General features: G+C 43.8%; 1 protein-coding gene across 1 annotated transcript in view; it reads right to left on the bottom strand.

Moving 5' to 3' along the window:
• The window catches only part of LOC310991036 (versican core protein-like), a gene marked incomplete at its 5' end in the record, with an annotated part of 46,154 nt that overhangs the window by 1,151 nt on the left and 26,194 nt on the right, over positions 1-18,809 (bottom strand). Inside the window, 6 exons of the mRNA XM_083978605.1 lie at positions 1,600-1,682; positions 2,000-2,158; positions 4,150-4,263; positions 4,391-4,504; positions 4,611-10,207; positions 10,395-10,458. Of these exons, the coding sequence (XP_083834731.1) occupies positions 1,600-1,682; positions 2,000-2,158; positions 4,150-4,263; positions 4,391-4,504; positions 4,611-10,207; positions 10,395-10,458 (6,131 nt within the window). The remainder of the gene's footprint in view (positions 1-1,599; positions 1,683-1,999; positions 2,159-4,149; positions 4,264-4,390; positions 4,505-4,610; positions 10,208-10,394; positions 10,459-18,809) is intronic.

Below are 18,809 nucleotides of genomic sequence, written 5' to 3'. Positions count from 1 at the left end.
GCAGCTATTACATCATCATAGTTCAGCTGTGAGGGACAGTTGCAGGCTCCATATGATTTACACAAGACACAAAATGGGCTTATAAACAATGTCACATGCAGCTACATTACTGTGCTGCAAATCTCACAGCAAGCCACAATATGTCTAAATATAATAGTACAGTATACTGAGTAGGATTTCTTAAAGTGTTCTGAACACACCACAGAGCAGTGGCTTATATCAGACAGTGATATGTAATAAGATAGTTGGCATGCTCGGCATCCATGTTCCAGGTACTGTGTGTTTAGGAATAAACAGCTTTGTGATAATAGACAAACATACGTTTTCGTCATTTCATCACACAGTCTGCATACCTGGCGTTACACGTGTAATTCTGCAGGCACAGGATTCCATACACACAGCTGTACATCGTCACACTTGTACAGTATACACACAGCTGTAGCACAGGAATTGATGCTACCTGCAGTCTTTCAGCGCACTCTAGGTTCAAACGGTTTCTTCAAAGCTGTGAACCCCCCACTCCTCCAATCACGCCCCGAGGCTCTGCTACTCTGTCATTATGGTTAACAAACACACACACCGGCTTCCTGCTTTGCTCACTTCACGTTAACAAATATGTGACCCATCAATTGCACAGCGGGCCTACATCTTCCTCAAAATAATCAAACAAACTTTGATCACCCACAGACACACACACGCACACTCAATCCAAAGACACGTCAGATTGGGGGTTTCAGTGTCCTACTGCTGAAATAAATCTTTTTTTTTTTTTAAGTAGTCTTATTATTATTCTTAAATCCACTGAAGGTGACCACCCACCCAGACCCCCTGGGCTCTCTTTCTGCAGCTGAACACAGGTGCTGTCCATCTGTGTCTAGCTGCCTGTCTGATGGCCCTTCCCCCGGGTAGCTTCCTGCTGGCTGGCCCCCCTGATGTGTATAGGGGTTAAAGGGGGTCCATACCTGTCCACGCCTGCCAAACTCCCCTCCACACAACTTCACTCACACCCTCCTCACCCCTTAATCTCTCAGCTGAGGAAGGGTCCCCAAAGGCGGTCCGTGCTTATCTTTTAACCCTGAGGCTCTCTCTATACTTCCTCTATCTTTGGTCCTGGAGAATTATCTTTGAAGTGAGGACATCAGTCTGTGCAACACAGATGCACATGGTAATTAGCCACTTTCCTGTCTTGTGAGGGGGATCTTCAGCAGCTACACACACTATAGCAATCACAGACTTTTGTGCTGCTTCATAAACACTACAGTTTGCATTTGTCTCCCGGGCATAACACTGGACTGTCATCGTCTTTGCTTTGTTGCAGCTACTTCCTTTCCTGTGCTGGACTCACACTGAATAAAAGGATTCAGTGGTGCCTTGACAGCATGGTCCACATCAGATTTATGACCACAGCAGTCACCCAGCAGGGTGTAGCGATATGAGGTGGAGGAGAGTACGTCATGAGAAAGTCACCACAGCCCCTGAAAAGAACGACTCTCCCTCCTAGATGACTGTATCTGTCACCAGCATCTAACCCAAATATTTACACTGTCTCTGTGCCATGTTTGTTGAGACGGAAATATGTGAGAAAGGAACCTATCTTACCATAAGGCTGCCATCAGTCCAGCGGAAGTCACTGTCAAACATCTTATCATTCAGGCCGATCCACTGGTAGTCCTGTCCAAGACCTGCCATACAGGGTAGAGTGAGACACAGCAAATTACATTTCACTGTTGCCATATGTCCTTTTTAGGACTGCTCAGTTACACAAAGTGTGAGTGGAAACAAGAGATAGTGGTGGCATTTTTCTTGCCTGATTCATTTTCTTGCAGTTACAGTACATAGTTTACTCTACAACTACCTTTGTATACTGTATCTGATGTGGCTTCAACAAAAGTACTTTAATTTTTTCAATCTTATCATGTAGGTTTTCTAAATCAGGGTTTGATTCTGTTCTTGCGCTTATGGACATTTATCTACAATTACAGTAGGATCTTTAACTTACGATTGACAAACTGTTGCTCCTCGTGGGAGAGGACGCTGGTGAGATGAGCCCCCTGCATGCGGCACTCTCTCTCTGCTGTGTCCCAGTTTCTTCTGTGAGGGAAGTACTTGTAGCAGTGGCCTTGAAATTTATGCCAGCCGTAGTCACATACTTCTGTATCTGATGGTAGAGAGAACAAGAGCGAGAGTGAGGTGTACAGGAAGAACCACGGGTCAGCAGATGTGAAAAGCAAACATTTTCAAAGGAGGGTAAACTTCTAGCTGTTACTTACATCCGTGGATCTGTTTACCTCACCATCATGACATAATCTAATCTACTGCATCTCCAGTGCTCTTCACACCTGAGTATGCCAACCCTCAGGCCTGCTGTTATCTATTGCTGTCTATTGTCTCCAATAAAGATGAAAGGGTAACAAAGTGATGGATTAGTTCCTACAGCCCGTAACAATAGTGAAACAAAACAAGAAGAAATTCTATTAAGTACCATCTATTCAACGTGTCATTGTAATGCTAATGCTTCTTCTCAGATTGATAATTTATATGTATTCAAAAAGCAACATGAAATACTGATTATTTATTATGAAATCATTATTATTATTATTACAAATTACTGAGAAGACCAGGGTCCTTCAACATCTACAAAAAAAACTGCTAAGACTGGGAGGAAATAGCAAAAAGAGGGACTCAGCATGATTGGACAGACTGGTGAGGAGGGCTGGCTCTGTGATGGGAGAGCTGGACTAACTAGTAACAGTGGCAGAGAGGAGGACCCTGGAGGAACTTCTCTCCATTCTCCCACCATCCTCTACACAACACATTCACCAGGTATCAGTAGTGTGTTCAGTGACAGGCTCCTGTCACTATCCTGCTCCACACACAGACTTGAGAACTCTTTTGTCCCCCTGGCCATAAGACTGCACAACACTGCCCAGCTACGACATTGGAAACAATAATAACACATGTTTTTTCTGCACAGCCACATTTGCACAGTTTTCCTCCACAGGCACAGTTTACAATAATAATACATAATGCATATTTATATGGGAACAGATTATTTTCTATTTCAGTTGGCTTTCTATTTTCTCAATTCATTCTATTTTAGTATTTGATACCTAACATAGATGTACATGGTGTATATATATTTTACATTTTTTGTATATTTTCTTTTCTCTGTATTATAGTGCTATTTAATTTCTATTGGGATCAATAAAGTATCTTTAAGTCTAAGTATAAGTCTAAGACCCCTGAGAAATTTATGAAACATGCAGCTATAAAGAGGTCATGTACAACTCAAACTCTATAGCATTTCACTTTCATTTCCTAGATGTGCCCTACTTCCATCTCAAGTGTGTTGAACTTAGGGCATCATCTCCCTTGGCTGATTTTTACTGACCAGTGTCTACACCCTAAATTTTGTCAGAATCACTGAATCACAGTGAATCACACCCAGTTTGTGTACTCAGACACAGCTGCTTTCTCAGAAATGTCAGCCAAAGAAAAGGGAAAAAAGTAACTTTAAGAGGATCAACCCAGAAAAAAAAGCTTAGAATTCTGGGGCTAGATTGTGAATTCACACATACAATCACATCAAAGGGTAAAGATGACAGTGTTATCAAACACGACTAGGAAAAGCTACAGGGTATAGGAACTTCAGACCCTTTACTTCAGAAATACCTTTAGATAACCTTAACTTCTGAGTAACAGAAGGAACGTATGTCACGTACAATCTGCTAGTCTACTCCCATATGAAAATGTCAAGAAGTGACTGGCATACAGTGTAAACCACATTTGAGCTGGCAATAAAAAGTGGTTCATGGATGTTTGTATGATTATGGTGATGAGATAAAGACCATGTTTATTTCATTTGTACTTAGTAGCAATGGGAATCACAAAACACTACTTAATACAGCTGCACTGACAGTAATGATGTCTAATGTTTGCATGACACATGGTCTTTTTATTCTGGTTTATCTCTCCAAGGCAATTGATTAAATTACAAGTCCAATCATGTCATATAAAAATCATCTGAGCTAGACAGCTTATATGGGTACCTGGCACCCCTTACAACAATACTGAAATGGCACATTTTCATTAGTCTGAAAAAGAATATTTAGAGAAAAGTTAGGAGGAGAATCCATCACATCAACTTACCCTCCTCACAATACAGCCCAGAGTAGCTTGGTAGGCACACACATGTGAAGGAAGCCAGCCTGTCAATACATGTACCTCCATTGCGGCAAGGGTTTGACTGGCACTCATCAATATCTGTGTAAGAAACAGAAGCAATTAGTAATAGGGAATAGCCTAAATGAATTGTAGTCCCCTAGACCATGGATCTCATTTAAGATAAATGTTAGTGAAGTGAGATATTGCGAAAAGAAGTCTTTCCTACCTGTCTCACAGCGATCACCACTGTAACCAGGAGGACAGCTGCAGGTATGGAGGCTGCCAGTTTTATAGCAAGAGCCTCCATTCAGACAAATGTCCTCAGTGCATGTGTAAGTTCCTATTGTGAGATTAAAATTAAAGCAGAACAAAAGTTGTGTTTAACCAAAGATTATTCTGACTTCATCATTTGTTGTATTAAAGTTAAAGCCTTTAAAGAAACATACCTGGAATTTCAACAGTTTCACCAACAACGGTGTGGCCCAAATCCAGTCCTGTATCTGGCTGGGCAGTGGAGTTACTGTCTACTTTCTCATCCGCACCAGAGAAAGATGATGGAGTGGTAGCTTCAGATTCAACTGACACTGGCAGGCTTGGTGTCTGTGTTGGTAACATTGTTGTGAACTCTATTTGGGTCGTTGTGGGCATTTCAGTGTCAGGTGAGACATCTCGGTTAATTTTGTCTATGTCGTCCTCTTTTATAGAAGTGCTATCAACACTGGCAGACTCCACCTTTGAAGGTGTGGTAGCGTCTGCCTTGAAGATTGTCTGGATGTCATCAAAGGACAGAGATTGTTGCTCCATATTGGGGATCTTTGGTTTCTTTGTAGTCATCGACTCTCCAGACCCACTTCCAGAGCTGGCAGACCCAGTGTCGGAGGGGGACTTAGTCACAGAGGTGATTTTCTCAGTCTCATCACCACTCATCTTAACAGTGCTTGCGATGGTCATACTTTCCTCTGAGCTGCTGCTGCTTTCTGAACTACTCTCAGAACTAGAGGGTGATGATGCACTGACAGATGGCATAACAGTGATCGCTTCTGCTGCTCTAGGTGACTGGGTGACCTTGTCTTTTGAACTACTTTCAGTTCCACTCACTGAATCAACAGGCTTACTCTCAGATGTCTGCAAAACAGCTGGTGCTGCAGTTATTAACTGTGCTACTTTTTCTGGTGCTGTACTACCATTATATTTTGGAGCGGAGTAAACCATGTTGGTGTCACCGCCATCATAATCTGGGATTGAATAGTCATCATCTGGTATTGTTTCAACAGTTGCACCTGGAGATAGTTCAGTCTTTGTACTACTTGAAACCTGGTCAAGAGTGGGTTCAACTGTCCCATTTTCCACTGAAGCAGATACAGTTACAGTTGCTGATTCTGTAATCTGACTTGTTGCATGACCTGCATAACTAGGCTGAATTGTGGTCGATGGTGAATCCTGAGAGGAAAGATCTGTGTCAGGGCGGTGTGTAAGTGCTATCTCTGATTTGATTTGTTCAAATGATTCTTTGGGAGTTGTTAGGTCCTGTACAGTGGAAGATGTTGTGGCAAACTGGACTAAAACATCAGGATGTGAGGATGCTGATGTTAAAAGAACAGCTGGGACTGTAGTGGCTACTACTTCAGTGTCTGAGTTTGTAGATGTTTCTGTTGCATGTGAAATGCCAGAGGACTGATCGCTACTTAATGGGTCTGAATCTTGTTTCAAAAAATCTGAAGAATCAGAATCTGTTGATCCTGACTCATGAGAAGGCGATCTCTCAGTTGGATTGATCGTGCTGGACACAGCAGAGGATTGTGTTGCATATGTTTCAGTAATAAAGGTCTCTGGTGACTTCTGCCCTGAAGTTTGTTCATATGTAGATGATTCTGGTTCATCCGTTTGTGTGTGCGTTAAAGTACTGGTGATACTATCCATCTTAGCCGTACTAGACAAGGGTGAATCAGTTGCAGTGATAGATTCAGAAAGAACCGATGGCTCATCACCTGAACCTTCAGGCGAAATGATAATAACTGTTTCTGTTGATGCAGAGATCTCCCCTGACTCTGATGATGTTTTTTCGTAACTTGAGCCCTCTTTATCTGTTGAAGTGTCTGTTACAAGTGACACTGTAGTTGATTTCTCAGTGGCAGAGGTAGAAGTGACAGTTTGTTCACTCTCTTCTGACACAGTTTTGGGTGATGCTGTTGATGTCTCTCCAGAACCCTCTTGGCCAGTAAGATCTGAAGTTAGCAATGGTGTTTCAGTGCTGAACAGTGATGACACAGTTGGGGTCAGATTCTGTTTTGTTTCCTCTAGCGTGTGGTCAGTTGAAGTCTCCGATGTTTCCACTGAGCTTGACTCTGTTGAGGTCATTGGATGAACAGTTGTTGTTTCTGCTTCAGGCTTTACAGATTGGACGGTTTCTGATTTTTGGGTTATGGATTCATCCCCAGTCAACTCTGTAATTTTAGTGTCTTCTGTAACAGGGGAGGTCACTGTAGAAAAGGTAGTTGTTTCCTGAACTTCATCGTCTTTGTTTGAACTTCCCTCACCATCAGTTGGAACATCTATTGTTAGAGATGCTTGCCTTGGTGCTTCACTTGTCTTATCTTCCAGTGATGTGGCTGTAACTCCAGCCTGCAGAGTTTTGTCACTGGGTTCAAAATGCTGGCTTGATTCCTCAGTGGGCAATATTGGGCTGGTTGTGGCCAGTACAGTTTTCTCAGTGGAGATGTCAGTGTGGGGATGATGAGTGATTGCAATCTCAGACCTTGCTTGTTGGAAGGACACATCAGGTTGCGTCATCTCCGGTTCTGGGTCAAAAGTGGTGACAAACTGAACCATTATGTCAGGCTTAGAAGTTTCATCCTCTTGGGTCACTGTGGCTGGTTTCTCTGAACTGAACACAGGGAGCAATGGAGTAGCTACAGTATTTTTAGTCTCAGATGTTACTGTCAAAGGTGGCGCACTTGCGGTATCTTCTATCTCAACCCCAGAGCTCACCACTTCTGTAACATCTATGATACTTGCCACTGAATATGTATCTGTGCTTTTGGGAGGAGCTAATGTTGTCTGCATCAAGGGCTCTGTCACAAAAGTGTCTTGGGTGTCAGGAGAAGGTGTGGAAGTTGGCTTCTCAGTGCTGTAAAAACCTGAAACAGAAGATGAAGCTGAAGCTACAGCCGTTTCAGCCTCATCATCTCCAGTTACAGGTAAAGTTGGTTTCTCTGTGCTGAATAGTGAGGAGGCTGTGGATTTAACTAACTTGTCAGATGCTGTCCATCCATCCACAGAAGATGTTGTGTCTAATGTATCCACTGCAGAGCCTTCGTCAGAGTCATCACCACTGCTATCAGTATCTCCATCATCAGTTGCTTCACTGGTTTGTTTCATTGTGCTGGGTTTGGTGGACACTGTTGCATGTAGCGTGGCAGTGACAGAAGGCACAGGAGCTTGTGTGGAAACTACGGTCTCATCAGCTGTGTCGGGACTTGTGGTTGTTACAGCTGGTGGTGATGTGGTCATAGGTTTTTCTGCTTCATCCGTGGTCACCAAAAATTCCTCGCTGGACACTCGAGACACAGAGCTGGATTTGGTTGTTTCAGTTGAGACTTGAGAAGGCAAAGACGAGGATGTGGAGATCTCAGTGACTGACTCAGTGACTTGCCAAGAAACATCAGCAGGAGATGTGACAGTTGGCTTTTCAGTGCTATAAAGACTGGAAGCAGAACTTGGTATTGTTGTTTCAGTATCCCCAGTGGCAGCTTCAGGTGATGTAACTGACAATGGTTGGTTGGTTGGTTGCTCTGTGCTGAACAGAGAGGAGGCTGTAGATTTGATCAACTTTTCAGATGGAGTCCATCCATCCACAGGGAACCCTGAAGGTGTCTCTGAGATATCTAGTGCAGAGCCTTCCTCAATGTCACCGCTACCTGAATATCCCTCATCAGTTGCTTCACTGCTTGGTTTCACTATACCAGATTCAGTGGACACTGTTGTGTCTGGTGTTGCAGTGAATGACAGCACAGTACTTTGCGTGGAACTTAAGGTGTCATCACTTGTGTCATCTGTTGTGTCAGAACTTGTGGACGTTACGGCTGTGGGTGATGAGGTCACAGACTTTTCCGCTTCATCAGTGCTCACAAAATATTCCTCACTTGTCACTGTGGTGACCGCTGGGGTGGCATGTGGGGATAATGAAACCATCTCCTCAGTTGAAACACCTGCCGCTGGTGACGGCTGTGAGGTGGACAATGAATATTCAGAAGATGTTGAAGCTGGTGACAAATCAGTGATTGAAGCAGCTTGAAATGTCACTGGTGTTGGAGTAAAGAAGGTGGCATCGTCAGTCCCCGAACCTTCTGTGACTTCTGTCACCTCCAACTTTTGTGTCATGGTAACTGCTGTGATACCTCCAGCCTCCTCTGTCTGAATGGTTGGGTAAAATGAAGAGGACGGAACAATGGAGGTAACATCTGCATCAATGATTGTGTCATCTTTGGTGATAAGAACAGGAGTGTGGCTTTCCTTCATACTGTCTGTAACTGTTGAAAACAATTCATCGTCTTCTGTTACATCCTCTGTGAATATGGCAGTTGTGCTGCTTGATGTTTTTGAAACATGCAAGACCATGGTAGGTGTTTGTTCACTCAGGTCAGTTTTGGGTTGGCTGCCACTGGGGGTAATGATCACTACCTGTTGGTCAGTAACACTATGATATATAATGGAGGGAACTGGGGTGGACATTGATGTGAATTCATCTTGCTCATGTTCACTGATGGAGCTTACAGTAGTGTAGTCAACTGTAGCATGATCACCAACTGAGGCTCCAGCTCTATGAGAGGGAAACGTTGTATCAGAGGACTGTGTTATACGCTCAGATACAGATACTTCATCTTTCCCAGTACTTGAAACAGGAGGCTTTGTTGCTTCGGAAGTGATGGGGGTATCTGGAGTAGTTTCGCCCCCCTGTGAGGAAATCTGTTCATCAGAGGTTGGTGTAAGTGAAACAAATGTTTCAGTTTCACCTGTCACTTCTACAAATATTATGCTCTTAGTGGTCTGGTCACCAGAACTCTCCTCCTCTGTAAAAGTAAAATCTGGACTTTGTTTTGATATATCAGTTGTCGAGAGAGACATGTCAACTGACTGGGCAGGTGTAATAGTATATGCTGTTGTGATTTTTGCCTTCTCTGTGCTGTAGAGAGAAGAAGCAGCAGTAGATGTTGCAAAATCTGATGTTTCACTTTCATGTGGTGCTGGTGTCATTGTAGGTTTCTCTGTGGGTGTACTCAATGGCCCCTCAGGATACTCTGTGTTATAAGCATCTGAAGATGACGCTGAAGATGTGTGAGAGAACGTAACAGCTGAGCTCCCTGGGGGTGCTGAAGTAAGGACTTTGATAGACGCTGCAGTTGGTTTTTCAGTGCTATAAAGAGAAGAGGCTGTGGTATCCGAAGGTTTTCGAGTAATAACATCATCAGTAGACTTATCTGTTGTTTGGCCACTTGAGCTGTCCTCTGTGCCAGCAACAGCACTAGAAGAAAGTGTAATTTGTTCTGTGGCTGCGACTGTAGTTGGCATCATAGGAGGACTTGTGACTGGTACAACTGTACTTGATCCATCAAAAACGTAAGCCCCTGCACTACCATCCTCTGTCCCAGAGTCATCTGTGAGGACCCCACTACCCTCTGTATTGTAAATCTCAGTGCTTGTTATGTGTGTGTGTGGAGATCCGGTTGATGACATAAATTCCTTGCTAGGCTGTGTGCCGGAGGGACCCATGGATGTAGCACTCAACATGTCAGATGTACTCTCAGTCTCATCTGTTTCAGTCTCATCTGTGGCCACAGTAAATTTAACCTGTGGTTTTGTGGTAGTCTCAGTGGATGGCTGTGCACCAGACCCATCTGGACTTGATTCCAAGTCATCCTCTTCAGGTAAGCCACCAGAACTCTCCATATCAATGTAAGTAGAGGTTTCCTTTGAGGTAAACACAGAGACACTGGGTTGAGACGTTTCAAGTGTGTAGGGACTTCTTGTGATAGTTGTAGAGTCTCTGTCAGTTTTTTCATAAACAGTGGATGTAATTGATGGTCTAAATGATGTAGTTATTGCTGAGGCTGTTGGTTCCACAGAGGGCCATCCAGCTGCTGTTGGTGTTTCCAGGGGAATTTCATCTATAGATGGAGATTTGCCATCTCCTGAGATCTCTATGTCATCCATCAGTGTTGTCATTGTCTCACTTGTAGTTGATGAGCTGGGGGAGACAGAAGATTGGATAACCTTTGTAGACTCCTCTGTCATGAACTGTGGTGAGGCAGAGGTTGATGTTTTAAAACCAGGCTCTGATGTGCTTTCAGACGGGCTTCTGGTGCTTGTCACAAGTAATGGTGTTGATACTGCTGGTGTTTTTGTGCTTAACACTGAGGAAATGGCTGTTGGTGTTTGACTAGAAACTATGTTGCTAACATCAGGAGTTTGTTGAGTAAATTCAGATTCATCTATGAAAGGAATGGATGGCCTTGCTGAACTTGTAGATGTAGGGGCTGTTTCAAGTGAGCTGCCAATCAGTGTTGCTGAGCCGGTATCTGGATCCATCTGGTCTGTAGTTGGCAACAAAGGAATGTCAGATGTTTCCTCGATGAAAATTTCAGTTGACTGTCCTGGTGAAATATAATCTTCTGTAGTGATTGGAGAACTGGTGTCTGATTCATCAATTGGAATTATTGGAATGACAGTTTTTTCTGTGCTTATATGCTTTGGGGATTGATGTGTCATTGTAGTCTCAGATGTTGACTGCTGAGTTACTGATGGCTCTCTGGTTTGACTTGTGGAAAGAGTGTCTTGTGTTTCAGGTGACACTGATGTTGGTTTCTCAGTACTGTAGAGGGATGAAGCTATGGCCCCAGCAGTTGTTGAAGAATCACTTGTTCCAAGTTCATGTGATGATGTGACTGATGGTGACTCTGTGCTGAATTTTGAAGGCAAAGTTGCTGTAGTAAAGACTGACTCCTCAGAGACGCCAGTACTGCCGTCCCCTGAACTCTCTGTAAAAGTGACAGGAAGGAAGGATGGTGTTTCAGGTTCAGCAGTTGATCCACTGATTGAAGGAACAGACTCCACCATTGTAGTCTCACTACTAGTATCTTGTTCAAAAGTTTCTGGAAGAGTGGATGATATAAGAGAAGTCGAACTTGGAATCTCTGTTATTGAACTTGTTAATGTCTCATCTGTGATGGCAGAAACTGATGGTTCTACTGAAAGATGAGGTATTCTTGTTTTGTCTGTTTCAAAACTTGATGTTTCAGTAGATGTTGCTGTTGGTGCTTCAGTGCTGAACAATGATAAAGTTGTACCTACAACAGAGGAGGTTGGAGAGAACATGTCTGGGGTTTGGTCACCTGAGCCTTCTGGATCCACTGGAACAGTAACAGGTGATTTTTCTGTCTCATCAGTAACAGGGGAAACTGAGGTCTTGTCTGTTTGCACTGTGACGGTACCATCTTGTTTCTCAAGCGGATATTCTGTTGACTTCTCAGTGCTTAACAATGAAGATGCAGTTGGAGTTGCTCTTGGTGATTTGGTGCTGAATGATGATGAAGCTGTAGCAATGACAGAAGAGGTCAGAGTGAACATGTCAGTGGTTTGGTCACCTGAGCCTTCTGGATCCACTTGGACAGTGACAGAAGATCTTTCTGTTTCATCAGTAACAGGAGAAACTGATGATTGTGAAGTGTCTTCACTGAACGTGGCAGTTGTCTGTGTACCTGTGATCTCTTCGTCTGTTGATGTGAGAGCAGAACCTTCCTCTGGTGTTACTGATGGCTCTCTGGTCTGACTTGTGGAAAGAGTGTCTTGTGTTTCAGGTGACACTGATGTTGGTTTCTCAGTACTGTAGAGGGATGAAGCTATGGCCCCAGCAGTTGGTGAAGAATCACTTGTTCCAGGTTCATGTGATGATGTGACTGATGGTGACTCTGTGCTGAATTCTGAAGGCAAAGTTGCTGTAGTAAAGACTGACTCCTCAGAGACGCCAGTACTGCCATCCCCTGAACTCTCTGTAAAAGTGACCAGAAGGAAGGATGATGCTTCAGGTTCAGCAGTTGATCCACTGATTGAAGGAACAGATTCCACCATTGTCGTTTCACTGCTAATGTCTATTTCAACAGTTTGTGGAAGAGTGGATGATGTAATAGAAGTCAGACTTGGAATCTCTGTTACTGAGCTTGTTAATGTCTCATCCGTGATGGCAGAAACTGATGGTTCGATTGAAAGCGGTGGGATTCTGGTTTTGTCTGTTTCAAGACTCATTGTTTCAGTAGATGTTGCTGTTGGTGCTACAGTGCTGAACAATGATAAAGTTGTACCTACAACCGTGGAGGTTGGAGAGAACATGTCTGGGGTTTGGTCACCTGAGCCTTCTGGATCCACTGGAACAGTAACAGGTGATTTTTCTGTCTCATCAGTAACAGGAGAAACTGAGGTCTTGTCTGTTTGCACTGTGACGGTACCATCTTGTTTCTCAAGCGGATATTCTGTTGACTTCTCAGTGCTAAACAATGAAGATGCAGTTGGAGTTGCTCTTGGTGATTCGGTGCTGATTGATGATGAAGCTGTAGCAATGACAGAAGAGGTCAGAGTGAACATGTCAGTGGTTTGGTCACCTGAGCCTTCTGGATCCACTTGGACAGTGACAGAAGATCTTTCTGTTTCATCAGTAACAGGAGAAACTGATGATTGTGAAGTGTCTTCACTGAACGTGGCAGTTGTCTGTGTACCTGCGATCTCTTCGTCTGTTGATGTGAGAGCAGAACCTTCTTCTGATGTTACTGATGGCTCTCTGGTCTGACTTGTGGAAAGAGTGTCTTGTGTTTCAGGCAACACTGATGTTGGTTTCTCAGTACTGTAGAGGGATGAAGCTATGGCTCCAGCAGTTGGTGAAGAATCACTTGTTCCAGGTTCATGTGATGATGTGACTGATGGTGACTCTGTGCTGAATTCTGAAGGCAAAGTTGCTGTAGTAAAGACTGACTCCTCAGAGACGCCAGTACTGCCGTCCCCTGAACTCTCTGTAAAAGTGACAGGAAGGAAGGATGATGCTTCAGGTTCAGCAGTTGATCCACTGATTGAAGGAACAGATTCCACCATTGTCGTTTCACTGCTAATGTCTATTTCAACAGTTTGTGGAAGAGTGGATGATGTAATAGAAGTCAGACTTGGAATCTCTGTTACTGAGCTTGTTAATGTCTCATCCGTGATGGCAGAAACTGATGGTTCTACTGAAAGATGAGGTATTCTTGTTTTGTCTGTTTCAAGACTCATTGTTTGAGTAGATGTTGCTGTTGGTGCTTCAGTGCTGAACAATGATAAAGTTGTACCTACAACAGAGGAGGTTGTAGAGAACATGTCTGGGGTTTGGTCACCTGAGCCTTCTGGATCCACTGGAACAGTAACAGGTGATTTTTCTGTCTCATCAGTAACAGGAGAAACTGAGGTCTTGTCTGTTTGCACTGTGACGGTACCATCTTGTTTCTCAAGCGGATATTCTGTTGACTTCTCAGTGCTAAACAATGAAGATGCAGAAGGAGTTGCTCTTGGTGACTCTGTGCTGAACAATGATGAAGCTGTAGCAATGACAGAAGAGGTCAGAGTGAACATGTCAGTGGTTTGGTCACCTGAGCCTTCTGGATCAACTTGGACAGTAACAGAAGATCTTTCTGTTTCATCAGTAAAAAGAGAAACTGATGATTGTGAAGTGTCTTCACTGAACATCGTAGTTGTCTGTGTACCTGAGCTCTCTCCATCTGTTGATGTGAGAGCAGAACCTTCCTCTGGTGTTACTGATGGCTCTCTGGTCTGACTTGTGGAAAGAGTGTCTTGTGTTTCAGGTGACACTGATGTTGGTTTCTCAGTACTGTAGAGGGATGAAGCTATGGCCCCAGCAGTTGTTGAAGAATCACTTGTTCCAAGTTCATGTGATGATGTGACTGATGGTGACTCTGTGCTGAATTTTGAAGGCAAAGTTGCTGTAGTAAAGACTGACTCCTCAGAGACGCCAGTACTGCCGTCCCCTGAACTCTCTGTAAAAGTGACAGGAAGGAAGGATGGTGTTTCAGGTTCAGCAGTTGATCCATTGATTGAAGGAACAGACTCCACCATTGTAGTCTCACTACTAGTATCTTGTTCAACAGTTTCTGGAAGAGTGGATGATATAAGAGAAGTCGAACTTGGAATCTCTGTTATTGAACTTGTTAATGTCTCATCCGTGATGGCAGAAACTGATGGTTCTACTGAAAGATGAGGTATTCTTGTTTTGTCTGTTTCAAGACTCGTTGTTTGAGTAGATGTTGCTGTTGGTGCTTCAGTGCTGAACAATGATAAAGTTGTACCTACAACAGAGGAGGTTGTAGAGAACATGTCTGGGGTTTGGTCACCTGAGCCTTCTGGATCCACTGGAACAGTAACAGGTGATTTTTCTGTCTCATCAGTAACAGGAGAAACTGAGGTCTTGTCTGTTTGCACTGTGACGGTACCATCTTGTTTCTCAAGCAGATATTCTGTTGACTTCTCAGTGCTAAACAATGAAGATGCAGTAGGAGTTGCTCTTGGTGATTCGGTGCTGAATGATGATGAAGCTGTAGCAATGACAGAAGAGGTCAGAGTGAACATGTCAGTGGTTTGGTCACCTGAGCCTTCTGGATCCACTTGGACAGTGACAGAAGATCTTTCTGTTTCATCAGTAACAGGAGAAACTGATGATTGTGAAGTGTCTTCACTGAACGTGGCAGTTGTCTGTGTACCTGTGATCTCTTCGTCTGTTGATGTGAGAGCAGAACCTTCCTCTGGTGTTACTGATGGCTCTCTGGTCTGACTTGTGGAAAGAGTGTCTTGTGTTTCAGGTGACACTGATGTTGGTTTCTCAGTACTGTAGAGGGATGAAGCTATGGCCCCAGCAGTTGGTGAAGAATCACTTGTTCCAGGTTCATGTGATGATGTGACTGATGGTGACTCTGTGCTGAATTCTGAAGGCAAAGTTGCTGTAGTAAAGACTGACTCCTCAGAGACGCCAGTACTGCCGTCCCCTGAACTCTCTGTAAAAGTGACCGGAAGGAAGGATGATGCTTCAGGTTCAGCAGTTGATCCACTGATTGAAGGAACAGATTCCACCATTGTCGTTTCACTGCTAATGTCTATTTCAACAGTTTGTGGAAGAGTGGATGATGTAATAGAAGTCAGACTTGGAATCTCTGTTACTGAGCTTGTTAATGTCTCATCCGTGATGGCAGAAACTGATGGTTCTACTGAAAGATGAGGTATTCTTGTTTTGTCTGTTTCAAGACTCATTGTTTGAGTAGATGTTGCTGTTGGTGCTTCAGTGCTGAACAATGATAAAGTTGTACCTACAACAGAGGAGGTTGTAGAGAACATGTCTGGGGTTTGGTCACCTGAGCCTTCTGGATCCACTGGAACAGTAACAGGTGATTTTTCTGTCTCATCAGTAACAGGAGAAACTGAGGTCTTGTCTGTTTGCACTGTGACGGTACCATCTTGTTTCTCAAGCGGATATTCTGTTGACTTCTCAGTGCTAAACAATGAAGATGCAGTTGGAGTTGCTCTTGGTGATTCAGTGCTGAATGATGATGAAGCTGTAGCAATGACAGAAGAGGTCAGAGTGAACATGTCAGTGGTTTGGTCACCTGAGCCTTCTGGATCCACTTGGACAGTGACAGAAGATCTTTCTGTTTCATCAGAAACAGGAGAAACTGATGATTGTGAAGTGTCTTCACTGAACGTGGCAGTTGTCTGTGTACCTGTGATCTCTTCGTCTGTTGATGTGAGAGCAGAACCTTCCTCTGGTGTTACTGATGGCTCACTGGTCTGACTTGTGGAAAGAGTGTCTTGTGTTTCAGGTGACACTGATGTTGGTTTCTCAGTACTGTAGAGGGATGAAGCTATGGCCCCAGCAGTTGGTGAAGAATCACTTGTTCCAGGTTCATGTGATGATGTGACTGATGGTGACTCTGTGCTGAATTCTGAAGGCAAAGTTGCTGTAGTAAAGACTGACTCCTCAGAGATGCCAGTACTGCCGTCCCCTGAACTCTCTGTAAAAGTGACAGGAAGGAAGGATGATGCTTCAGGTTCAGCAGTTGATCCACTGATTGAAGGAACAGATTCCACCATTGTCGTTTCACTGCTAATGTCTATTTCAACAGTTTGTGGAAGAGTGGATGATGTAATAGAAGTCAGACTTGGAATCTCTGTTACTGAGCTTGTTAATGTCTCATCCGTGATGGCAGAAACTGATGGTTCGATTGAAAGCGGTGGGATTCTGGTTTTGTCTGTTTCAAGACTCATTGTTTCAGTAGATGTTGCTGTTGGTGCTTCAGTGCTGAACAATGATAAAGTTGAACCTACAACAGAGGAGGTTGTAGAGAACATGTCTGGGGTTTGGTCACCTGAGCCTTCTGGATCCACTGGAACAGTAACAGGTGATTTTTCTGTCTCATCAGTAACAGGAGAAACTGAGGTCTTGTCTGTTTGCACTGTGACGGTACCATCTTGTTTCTCAAGCGGATATTCTGTTGACTTCTCAGTGCTAAACAATGAAGATGCAGTTGGAGTTGCTCTTGGTGATTCGGTGCTGAATGATGATGAAGCTGTAGCAATGACAGAAGAGATCAGAGTGAACATGTCAGTGGTTTGGTCACCTGAGCCTTCTGGATCCACTTGGACAGTGACAGAAGATCTTTCTGTTTCATCAGAAACAGGAGAAACTGATGATTGTGAAGTGTCTTCACTGAACGTGGCAGTTGTCTGTGTACCTGTGATCTCTTCGTCTGTTGATGTGAGAGCAGAACCTTCCTCTGGTGTTACTGATGGCTCTCTGGTCTGACTTGTGGAAAGAGTGTCTTGTGTTTCAGGTGACACTGATGTTGGTTTCTCAGTACTGTAGAGGGATGAAGCTATGGCCCCAGCAGTTGGTGAAGAATCACTTGTTCCAGGTTCATGTGATGATGTGACTGATGGTGACTCTGTGCTGAATTCTGAAGGCAAAGTTGCTGTAGTAAAGACTGACTCCTCAGAGACGCCAGTACTGCCGTCCCCTGAACTCTCTGTAAAAGTGACAGGAAGGAAGGATGATGCTTCAGGTTCAGCAGTTGATCCACTGATTGAAGGAACAGATTCCACCATTGTCGTTTCACTGCTAATGTCTATTTCAACAGTTTGTGGAAGAGTGGATGATGTAATAGAAGTCAGACTTGGAATCTCTGTTACTGAGCTTGTTAATGTCTCATCCGTGATGGCAGAAACTGATGGTTCGATTGAAAGCGGTGGGATTCTGGTTTTGTCTGTTTCAAGACTCATTGTTTCAGTAGATGTTGCTGTTGGTGCTTCAGTGCTGAACAATGATAAAGTTGAACCTACAACAGAGGAGGTTGTAGAGAACATGTCTGGGGTTTGGTCACCTGAGCCTTCTGGATCCACTGGAACAGTAACAGGTGATTTTTCTGTCTCATCAGTAACAGGAGAAACTGAGGTCTTGTCTGTTTGCACTGTGACGGTACCATCTTGTTTCTCAAGCGGATATTCTGTTGACTTCTCAGTGCTAAACAATGAAGATGCAGTTGGAGTTGCTCTTGGTGATTCGGTGCTGAATGATGATGAAGCTGTAGCAATGACAGAAGAGATCAGAGTGAACATGTCAGTGGTTTGGTCACCTGAGCCTTCTGGATCCACTTGGACAGTGACAGAAGATCTTTCTGTTTCATCAGTAACAGGAGAAACTGATGATTGTGAAGTGTCTTCACTGAACGTGGCAGTTGTCTGTGTACCTGCGATCTCTTCGTCTGTTGATGTGAGAGCAGAACCTTCCTCTGGTGTTACTGATGGCTCTCTGGTCTGACTTGTGGAAAGAGTGTCTTGTGTTTCAGGTGACACTGATGTTGGTTTCTCAGTACTGTAGAGGGATGAAGCTATGGCCCCAGCAGTTGGTGAAGAATCACTTGTTCCAGGTTCATGTGATGATGTGACTGATGGTGACCCTGTGCTGAATTCTGAAGGCAAAGTTGCTGTATTAAAGACTGACTCCTCAGAGACGCCAGTACTGCCGTCCCCTGAACTCTCTGTAAAAGTGACAGGAAGGAAGGATGATGCTTCAGGTTCAGCAGTTGATCCACTGATTGAAGGAACAGATTCCACCATTGTCGTTTCACTGCTAATGTCTATTTCAACAGTTTGTGGAAGAGTGGATGATGTAATAGAAGTCAGACTTGAAATCTCTGTTACTGAGCTTGTTAATGTCTCATCCGTGATGGCAGAAACTGATGGTTCGATTGAAAGCGGTGGGATTCTGGTTTTGTCTGTTTCAAGACTCATTGTTTGAGTAGATGTTGCTGTTGGTGCTTCAGTGCTGAACAATGATAAAGTTGTACCTACAACAGAGGAGGTTGTAGAGAACATGTCTGGGGTTTGGTCACCTGAGCCTTCTGGATCCACTGGAACAGTAACAGGTGATTTTTCTGTCTCATCAGTAACAGGAGAAACTGAGGTCTTGTCTGTTTGCACTGTGACGGTACCATCTTGTTTCTCAAGCGGATATTCTGTTGACTTCTCAGTGCTAAACAATGAAGATGCAGAAGGAGTTGCTCTTGGTGATT

This window comes from Trachurus trachurus, assembly GCF_905171665.1.
Source record: "Trachurus trachurus genome assembly, chromosome: 9".
In the NCBI taxonomy this organism is placed as follows: domain Eukaryota; kingdom Metazoa; phylum Chordata; class Actinopteri; order Carangiformes; family Carangidae; genus Trachurus; species Trachurus trachurus.
The sequence above is the reverse complement of the archived record's forward strand: the minus strand, read 5'-3'. Positions and strand labels throughout refer to the sequence as shown.